Source organism: Camelina sativa, chromosome 6 (assembly GCF_030686135.1).
Source record: "Camelina sativa cultivar CO46 ecotype springtype chromosome 6, ASM3068613v1".
Taxonomy (NCBI): domain Eukaryota; kingdom Viridiplantae; phylum Streptophyta; class Magnoliopsida; order Brassicales; family Brassicaceae; genus Camelina; species Camelina sativa.
In genome coordinates this window covers 27,322,213-27,332,686 of record NC_141885.1, presented here as the reverse complement: position 1 = coordinate 27,332,686, position 10,474 = coordinate 27,322,213, and the positions used below count along the sequence as shown (strand labels likewise).

The 10,474-nt window shown below is 35.6% G+C and overlaps 3 protein-coding genes across 3 annotated transcripts; 1 reads left to right on the top strand and 2 right to left on the bottom strand.

The window, feature by feature from the left end:
• Positions 1-518: 518 nt before the first annotated feature.
• Positions 519-1,138, bottom strand: LOC104783069 (14 kDa proline-rich protein DC2.15). The gene has a single exon (XM_010508153.3). It carries the CDS (start codon positions 1,083-1,085, stop codon positions 681-683), a length of 405 nt encoding a protein of 134 aa, XP_010506455.2. The 5' UTR covers positions 1,086-1,138; the 3' UTR covers positions 519-680.
• Positions 1,139-1,732: 594 nt separating this feature from the next.
• On the bottom strand, positions 1,733-3,545 carry LOC104793473 (autophagy-related protein 8e). The gene is made up of 5 exons (XM_087455060.1): positions 3,224-3,545; positions 2,991-3,048; positions 2,789-2,844; positions 2,221-2,273; positions 1,733-2,127 (listed from the first exon to the last, which is right to left on the bottom strand). The coding sequence occupies exons 2-5, from the start codon at positions 3,028-3,030 to the stop codon at positions 1,908-1,910; spliced, it is 369 nt and encodes a 122-aa protein (XP_087311186.1). The 5' UTR covers positions 3,031-3,048; positions 3,224-3,545; the 3' UTR covers positions 1,733-1,907.
• A 4,211-nt stretch (positions 3,546-7,756) lies between these two features.
• LOC104793472 (scarecrow-like protein 27) lies at positions 7,757-10,392 on the top strand. Its single transcript, XM_010519827.3, has one exon. It carries the CDS (start codon positions 8,257-8,259, stop codon positions 10,198-10,200), a length of 1,944 nt encoding a protein of 647 aa, XP_010518129.2. The 5' UTR covers positions 7,757-8,256; the 3' UTR covers positions 10,201-10,392.
• The last annotated feature ends 82 nt before the right edge of the window (positions 10,393-10,474 follow it).

Here is a 10,474-nt window from a genome sequence, read left to right as displayed (position 1 = left end):
TTAGACAATACTACATGGTGATCAAGAACCGGTGATGATAAATTGATGATCAGTGTCCTTATCAATCTCTCATAAGCGAAATCTGCCAACGGAAACTGCTTCTTAGAACTTTTCTCTTTAGTCTGCGATGATCTGTATTTCATTGTCTGATCACCGTACTATACATCTCGAACAAGAGTTCCAAAAGAAATGCAACGTTTCGTTACTTCTATACCGGACCATCCAATTTCTAAGTACTGTACATTATACCGGTTTTTTTACCCTATCGCTTTTCTATTTAATGTGGTCCATGTCAATCTGGACTTATTGGGTCATATGGGCCTATGCTGGGTTGGATAATAGTTAACCAATGGGAGACCACAAAGAGACCTTCTAAAGCAAATAGAGGCTTTGATGAAGCAAGAGCACTGGAGCGTGTGTCATTCATCTCTAATTCTCTATTACTGACCGTGACTTTATTATGGACGAGAGCTATCAAGTCAAAATCTAAGAGAACTTATTAGTATTAATAAAAGAGATACATTAAAAGATTTCATTAACAAGCTCAAAGATTACATCAAACTCAATATGAGAGAACAAAAGGTTGGAAATTAATTTGCATATTTCTCATAAAAACAATAGATAACAGTAGAAACAAACATAGCAAAGCCAAAGAGATTTTTCTTTTAAATCTCAAATCTTCAATCACATTGGAAACCGTAAGGAAGTTTCTTGCCACAATAGTTCAAGAGCAAGCTTAGATCAATTGGAACATTGAGATTAATCCCCACGACATTGGCTTTAATAGCGGTGCAGAGACAAACCGCAGCTTCGAGATTAGCAAGACCTTGAAGAAGTGAACAACAAGGAGTCTTAGGTGGAGAACCAATAAGAACGTTAACTAAACCCAATAAGTCTGCGCAAACACCTAGCTTAAGTGTGTCGGTAGGACAAGTGGGTTTAACCGCAGAGTCCTTCTTTGGAGACTTTGGGGGTTTAGTGGGTTTAGGAGTAGTTGGTGGACATTTTGTGGAGGTTACAAAAGTGAAGAAAAGAAGATTAAGTGTGAGAAGAAGAGCTGTAACTGCAAGAGCCTTAGAAGCCATAGAAACTTTTTAGTTAATGTTTTGGGATGAAATGTGAAGGAAGGAGAGATAGAGAACATGGTTTATATAGAACAAGTTATTTACATATACAGAGAGATAAAAAGTAAAGCATGTGAGTGACTGAAGAAAAATTGAGTAAGAAACAAAACTATCCAGCTAGTTGGCTTTTGCAACTTGAGGCCATGAGATTGATTAGACTAATTTTAGGAATTGTATATTTTTCTATCATAAATAAGGAAACGACAAGATGTTTCTCTTGTTTGTTTGCGAATGTAAAGGCTCCACAAACTTTGTTGAGCCAGAGTGTCTCTCTGGGAGGGATGTATCAGTTTCGGTGTAGATTATAATGTACGTTGTTTGATAAGACATTATTTTTGCATTGCATTAGTCCCCATTCCTTTAGATTTTTTATATATGAACTAAAAGTTTCCACATCCAACTGGACAATATAATCCCAAAAACAAAATCCAAAAAGTCTCATCATTACACTTTTCCAACATTTGGGTTGGATTGATCTGGTCTAGTATATCCCAACTTGTAGATACATTCTAGAGAGGTATCCAGAAAAAGATTCATGCAGCATCACCAAATGGTACCAGTCTAATGAACTCGTTTTAGAAGCCACAAAGAAAATTGCAAGATGATACTAATACCAAAGAAGAGAATATTTAAAAGATTAGTCTATGTACATTTAAAGAAGTAAAAGAAGATGGTAAATCACAAATTGTTTTGAGGAATGATAAGAGATTGAGCAAACTATAAATACAAATTGAAAAGATGGAAAGCAAATAAAAAGTGGCCGTTTCTCAGGTAAAGGGATTATTAGATTGGAGAAGCACCAAATGTGTTCTCGCCACTGTAAGTGATGTAAAGGAAGCCATCTTCGTCCTTCTTATCCTCGTAGACACTTGACATTAGCTCTCCAGTAGGAGGAAGAACATTGTCTACGAATATGAAGATAGCCTTCTCGGCGCTTAGTTTGATCCTCTTCCGAATCACATACACAAACTGACCAACTGTTAGGTCTGATGGCACAAGGTACCTACATTTATCAAAAATCCAAAAGTCAATTCAAAACTCCATACTAGTGTTCAACATTGAAACATAACAAGTTAACAAGATCAAAGGTCCTTACTTTTTCTTGTCTATATTTGGGACTTCACTTTTCTCAGCCTTTTCCACAATCACCTGCAACCAGTAAAAATAGTGATCAGAAACTTGAAGAAACAAACAACCAGTATTGGACTCTTAAACAATCAAGCTAATGTTATGTGTAACAAATTTCTTGGCAAATTATGAATTCCAATCGAAAAGGAACTTGTGATCAGCAACATACATCCATCCCCAATAGTCCCTTTATTGTTCCAATGAGATCATTAATACGAGCTAAACTACGAATTGCACCACAAAAGGTTCATGTTCTTGTTAGTGCAATTGAATGCACCATACATTGTGATACATACGCAAACACAAGTAAACCTTACAAGAACAGAACAAAACAACCGAAAAAAAAAAAAAAAAACAAACAAAGACTAACAGTATTGGATTCTCAAACAAACTAGCTTAATGTTCTGTAATAATTCTTCGCTGATTATGATTCCAATCCAAAATTTGAAACAAAAACACACGCAAACACAAATCCATCACCACAAGAAAACGTCACAAGAACAGAACAAAATCTAATAAAAAATCAAAGAACTAACCGGAATCCGGTCAGGGTACTTCTCCCTGATCCTTCCAGCTTCAGCCTTCCTCTTTTCTGTACCCCACAAAAAAAAAAATAATAAATAAAATAAAATCTCTAAAAATCTCAGATATTACACATATATGAACGCTTATTTTATATACTGAAACCAAAGCTAAGATAGACAAAAATCGAATCAAGTAAAGAAAAAAAAGACTAACCGAAATCGTTGTCCAGCTTAAAGCTGCTGCCTTTATTCATCTTTGCTTCTGGAAAAATCTATACAAACGGAGGAAAATAAACGAAATTGAGAGACACAAAAACCCTAATTTTGTTTCAGCACCCAAATCCAAAAGCCGCGTCTTTTTTTTTTATCGGAAGCTTTGGATACTAACTAATATTGAAGCAATTGAAACGAGACTAACAGAGAGATAGATATCAAAAGAAAACTTACAGAGATAGAACTTGAGGGAACGGATAAGGATTGAATTCTTGAAGAAGATACAAACAAAGTCAAAAAAGCAAACCTTTTTTTTTTTCGTCTATGATTGGATAACGTTAAGTGCGATGAATGATTACACCTGTATATTTATTATATACACCTTGCCGGGTGTCGTGTTTCGTAATTAGACACGTCAACTTAGCTTGTTCTCCAAACAAAAATCATTCCATTATTGGTACTTAAATAAATATATATTATTATTAATAAATAAATATAAAAAAAACATAAAACCAAACGAGAATTTTTTTAGTTCAATTTCTATAATTTTATCTTTGACTAGTTCTAATAATATTATTACGCAATGTTATAGTACTTATTTAAATTTCGATGTACAGTTTCTTCCTCAGACTCTTCCTTTTTAGTGGAGGGCACGTCTGTCTGGAGATTTGGTTTTCTCCCCTTGTTTCTTTTCTTACCTATGATGTTGATTTTTGTTTGTTATAAGTAATGCGAAATTACGCGATGTTTTATAGTTTTCACTTTTTGGCTCGGATACACGAAATCGAATCATAAGGATAACCAAGCTTTAATGGGCCAAATTAATTAATAAGTGGGCCTATTGTAGGTTTACCATGATTACGAGGTTCGGTGAGACTAAATATATAAGGCCCATGCCCAAAAATATATTTATCTAAGGCAATAATTTTTTCTTTTTTTTGTTAATTTCAATTTTTTTTTTTTCAACCATTGGGCCACAACTGGCCGACCTATTAATCAAATTCCTATATTCCTAGGAGTGGGAACTTGATCCCGGATATAATGGTGCCTTCTACAAATAGATTTACCTTCTGCCACTACACTAAAGTCACTTCACCTTTAATTTCAATCTTTTTGTCATCGTTTTTTTGTATTTGCTTCAATTCGTGGTGGTTATCTCAATAATACAATTTGGTTCAATTTACCTTTGTGATTCCTCGTTATCCTCGACTGTGCTGCAACCGAAAGAGCCACCATCTTTCTCCAGTCTCTCTAAATTGCTTACATTAATCTTTAGTTCATATTTTGCAACGAGCATATAATAAATTTTCAATTTGAATGTTTTTTTCCTACTTGTAATTTGTTTTAAATTTTATATGTGACTCCTCATCATCTTTGACTCTAAGGGAGCCACCATCTTCCTCCCGTCTCTCTCCATTGCTTAAACTCTCCATTGCTTAAATTTATCTCTAGTTCATGTTGTTCCATCTTCCTCCCGTCTCTCTCCATTGCTTAAATTTATCTCTAGTTCATGTTGTTCAACCATCATCTGATAAATTTCCAATTTGATGATTCTTTCCCACTCGTGATTTGTTTCAGTTTACCTATGTGACTCCTCATTATATCATCTTCGACTCTGCTGCAACCGAGGAAGCCACCATTTTCCTCCCTCAATAAATCTTGACTATATTTCATTTAAAAAAAAAAAAAAAAATCAATTCTTTTATCACACAATGATAGCAATCGTTTTGTGTATTTGCTTCAGTTCGTGGTGATTCATCTTATTTATACGATAATGAATAAATCGAAAAACATATTTTTTCGTTCTCTTACCAATTACATATGACCTAATCGAGTTATTTAACCAAAGTCTAACAAAAAGAGTTATCAAGACTCCAAAAACATAATAAAAATTTAGTAATAGAAATGTCAAGGGACATAAAACAATGAGAGATATATATATAATAGGAGCACTTGATCATTGCCAAATGATTAATGGAGAATGTATGTAATTGTGCATCGTATAGTTTTATAATTCAACTATGTCCCTAGATTTTAGCAATACTAATTAAGTTTTTTTAATAATGTATTAATCGATGATTATCTTTGTTGTTGTGTTGGTCGTTGTCTTAACAAAAAGAAACCATATATTATAACCATTTAGCAGCATTATTGTATTTTCTGCCATAATCATATAAATCCAAACATAAACATCGATACAACTTTCTTTATCAAAAAAAAAAAAAAAAGCATCGATACAACTATGTATGCCATTCATCTTTATTTAGTTTTTTTCATAATTTCTTTACGATATTTCTACAACAAGACCTAATTATCGATATACCGTTCCTATATACTAAATATATTTTTCTAAGTGATCGATAATAGTAAACTCTGCGCAAATGTTCCTAATTAAAGGTCTGAAGCCTGCGTGTATGAGAAATGTATAAGAAGTTAAACATTAACTTAAATAGATATTATAATTTAAATATTTAATATGAACACAAGTGGCACGTTAGTGGTGTCCCTTCTTTAGCTAGTCATCACCTCCAAGATTGAATAAGCAAGTTGGTAATTTGTATTCTAAAAATAACAAAAAGGCACGAAGAAAATAATTTAATGCTCTCTATACACATTTTGTTTTTAAAGACAGAGTTACAATTAGTAGTGGTGGAAACTCACATGGAGGTTTGTGATTTGTCTTGGGAAATAAACCATGTCTCTCATAATGACAATGCTCAAATAATAATATAAGTATGCATTTTTATAATAATCTGAATTATATATTTTCTGGTTCAAAACATAAATTTATGGTTAACTCATCAAGGCAACACTGATACACAATAATAACATAATAAGCATGTCTACTTTACATTCATACACAAGCAACCAAAAATTTCAATCTTGTCTTGGAAATCCAGCTGCACATCTCCTTGTTTTGATTTTTATTTACTCCACTTAATGTTTTTAATCACTTGTTTATTTGTATGTATATGTAATGACCACTTGATTTATTGGTAATGCTATTTTGTTAGATACGGAATAAACAAGATGTTAGCGTGATCCATGTTATGTCATCGAGGTGTTTCATTACCACGAATTTTCTTAGAAGTTGTTAACAACATATTGGGACCGTGCGATCAATTTGATTTGTGTTGGCAAGAAAAACACTGTTTTATTAGTAATTTTAAAATAAAGTTTGGTTTCCAACACCTAATGTAAAGAGTTGATTAAGAATGGACAAAAAAAAAGTCGATTAACTACTTAATGTACTTTAGTTATTTAAACACAATTAAGTAGAGTGGAAATTTTAAACTTAGCACTGTCATTTTCATTGACCAAAATTAATATACTACTATCAAAAAAGCATTTAAAATAAAAATAGTATAAAAACTACTACATTTTAAACAAAACAGTGGATATACTTTCAACATGCTTGATTGCTTTCGCACAAAAAAAATTCGCTTCACACTACCAAAAAAAAAAAAAATCGCTTCACAGATGGTTGCAATTATAAAATTTAATTTTCGTAATATATAATGGATAAAAGTAAGGTTCGAATAAAATAGGTTAGTTATTTAACTAGCACATGTTGATGATTAACAACTTTGAGTTGATTGCAAAAGAAAAAAAAGAGTTAAGTTTTTTTAAAATCACGAGTTAAAGTAATCGATAACACCACCACCATCTTAGAGTTAATTTAAAATAGAGAGAAAAAAAAAAGAGAGAAATAGTTCCAACACTAGTTAAGTTAGAAATAGAGGCGATGGGAGGATCTTTAGGGAGAGACAAAACAAAACATCTCAGCCGTTGAAAGATACTATTGTCTCGATGTTTTCAATAAAATCTTCAAAAAGCCAACACAGAGGAGGGAGACACTCAAATAGAGCACCGGTCCGTCAGATTCAGTTTCGAAAACCAGGCCCCAAAGCCACCTGCCATTGCTGTTTCCCCTGCAATTACCATATCGTCCCTATCTCTTTTCGTAGTCCCTTCCTCGAAACTAAGGGTACAATTGGGAATTACATTGATAATTAGTAATGAACCATCTGCGTCAGTTTCGTCTTTTTGCTCTGTTTCCTCGGCATATGTAAGATTTTCTTTAATTTTTTTTTTAAAAAACACTGTTTCAGTTTCAGATCAAATGACTTCTTCCTATTTTTTTTTTCTCTTTTATATCTTGGAAAAAGTAATTCGAAATATAAAGTACGTAAAAAAAAGGGAAAAACATTTGAATTGAGGGGTGGGTTTTTTTTTCTTTTTCTTCCGAAAGTAGTATTTTTTGTTTGTATGTTTGGAAAAAAATAAAAAATAAAAATGTTGGGAAAAAAAATCATGTGATATTTTGTATTAGATTACTTACTGAAAATTCGACTAATCCGTATAAGATCAATTTTATTATAAACAATCTCGACTATATTTTGTTATTAGCGTATTATCTTCTACCAAATCAATGAAAAGATAATGTATAACCAACTACAGTACTTTGTTGTTTTAAGATTTTACAAGTAGATAGAATTAGCTAGTAAACATTATAGTACATAAACCCCCTAGAATAATCGTACGATTGATAGAAGTAACATTCTAAATTTTTTTTTTTAGAAAACAAGGATTTTGAAAGTTTATTATTACGGCCAAAAAATTGAAGAGAGTAAGACAAATTGCAAATAGGGGGGAGACTGGAGAGTAGTGTCACGCGCTGCATATTGCGAAGAGAGGGGACTCGACAATGATGGCACAAGAACACGGTACATATATATGTAGATAAGTACATCCACAGACACAAGCCACACATAGAGGTCGAGAAGCAACCCAAAAAACACACACAGATACACACACAAAATAAAATAAAAATGAAAATTCCATTGTTACAAAAAACCAAAAGATTTAATAGTTAGAGAGGGAGAGACTGTAAATGTAAAATAAAAAAAAATAAAAAAAAGAGAGAGAGAGCATTGATGAAGACCACTTTTTATATATTGCACGCATCCATATAACAGCTACAGCATCAGAGAGAAATAAAGAAGAAGTGATTTTAGAGAAAGAAAGAAAAAAAAAAAAAAAAGTTGGGGCGCCAATTACAAGTTTTGAGCTTTGCATGTGTTTCTTTCTTCCGTACATTTAAACATCTCTCTCTGCACATAACCTCTCTCTCTCTCTTCTTTTGTTGTCTTTCTGTTCTGAGATCTCTCTCTCCTTTCTCTCTAGGGTTCTCTTTTTTTTTTTTTTTCCTTCTTCTGGGATTGTTTTTGTTATATTTGGGTTACTGTCTGTGTTGAGAGGAGGCGATGCCCTTATCCTTTGAAAGATTTCAAGGGGAGGGGGTGTTTTGTTTTTCTTCTTCTTCTTCATCTTTCTATCCAGATTCTCATAAAATCTGGTTAAACAATCAAGAAGACAAAACCGGAGTCAGAGAAGCTAAACAAGAAGAAGATCTTGGTTATGTTGTCGGTTCTTTTTTACCGGAGCCGACGTCTGTCCTCGACGCTTTAAGGAGTCCTAGTCCTCTCGCCTCTCATTCTTCAACCACCACCACGCTGTCTTCCTCTCACGGCGGTGGTACAACCGCCACCGCCGTTACCCCCGGTGATAATAAATGTAGTCAGATGGGTATGGATGATCTTGATGGTGTTCTCTCTGCTTCTTCTCCTGGTCAAGAACAGAGTATCCTGAGACTTATCATGGACCCGGGTTCTGCTTTCGGTGTTTTCGACCCGGGTTTTGGTTTCGGGTCTGCTTCTTCTGGCCCTGTCACTGATGATAATTCCAATCCTCTCTGCAGCTTCCCGTTTCAAGAGGTCACGAATCCGACGGAAGCGTTGATCAATCCAACGACGAGTCACTGTTTGTTCTCTTCTAACCCTCCGTTGTCTCCGCCGGCGAAACGGTTTAATTCCGGATCTCATCATCATCAACCCGTTTTCCCTTTCTCGGATCCGGATCCGGTTCACGACCCGGTTCGTCGTCAGCACCAGTTTCAGTTCCCGTTTCAGTTTCATCAACAACAAATCCCGTCTCCTTCTTCTTCTTCGGCGGCGGTGGCTATGGTTCCGGTTCCGGTTCCGTCTCCTGGAATGGCCGGCGATGACCAATCAGTCATCATCGAGCAGCTGTTCAACGCGGCGGAGCTTATCGGAACCAACGGAAACAACAACAACGGCGACCACACCATTCTCGCGCAAGGGATATTGGCGCGGCTCAATCACCATCTCAACAGTAGTAACCACAACCACAAGTCTCCGTTTCAGAGAGCGGCTTCTCACATCGCTGAAGCTCTCCTCTCACTCATCCACAACGACTCGTCGTCGTCACCACCGTTAATCACGCCGGAGAATCTGATTCTTCGTATCGCCGCTTACAGATCCTTCTCCGAAACGTCGCCGTTTCTCCAGTTCGTTAACTTCACAGCGAATCAATCGATTCTTGAGTCGTGTAACGATTCAGGGTTTGATCGGATCCACATTATCGATTTCGATGTTGGTTACGGAGGACAGTGGTCGTCTCTAATGCAAGAACTCGCTTCCGGAGGAGGTGGAAGAAGAAGAAACAGAGCATCGTCTCTTAAATTAACAGTCTTTGCTCCTCCTCCTTCAACAGTCTCCGACGAGTTCGAGCTTCGATTCACAGAGGAAAATCTCAAAACTTTCGCCGGAGAAGTCAAGGTTCCGTTTGAAATCGAGTTGCTAAGCATAGAGCTTCTTCTAAACCCAGCTTATTGGCCTCTCTCTCTCCGTTCATCGGAAAAAGAAGCAATTGCGGTGAATCTCCCGATAAACTCCGTCGTCTCCGGTTACCTCCCGTTGATCCTCCGTTTCCTCAAACAAATCTCACCAAACGTCGTCGTTTGCTCAGACAGAGGATGTGACCGTAACGACGCGCCGTTTCCAAACGCAGTGATCCATGCGCTTCAGTACCACACCACTCTGCTTGAGTCTCTTGATGCTAATCAGAACCAAGACGATTCGAGTGTAGAGAGGTTTTGGGTGCAACCTTCGATTGAGAAGCTGTTGATGAAACGTCAACGTTGGATTGAAAGATCTCCACCGTGGAGAAGCTTGTTTACGCAATGTGGGTTTTCTCCGGCGAGTTTGAGTCAGACGGCGGAGGCTCAGGCGGAGTGTTTGCTGCAGAGGCATCCGGTTAGAGGGTTTCACGTTGAGAAGAGACAGTCATCACTTGTCATGTGTTGGCAAAGGAAAGAACTTGTTACTGTCTCTGCTTGGAAATGTTAGATGAAGAATGAAACCTACACAAAAGAAAAAAAACCATTCAAGCTAATTTCTCTGTTTTTCTTCTTCTTTAATTTTCTCAGATTTTAAAAATGTTGTTATGTTTGTTCAATGGTGGTGTTCTTAGTTTCAGACTTGTGGTGTTTTAACATTTTAAGGAAGTAAGGATATATAATCAAAAGTCTCCTTTTGTTAGATTTTGTTTTTGCTCTTTCCGAGTTTATGCATATAAATCTCTTATCCAAAAATAGAAATATGCAAAAAGAGGTATGCTTAA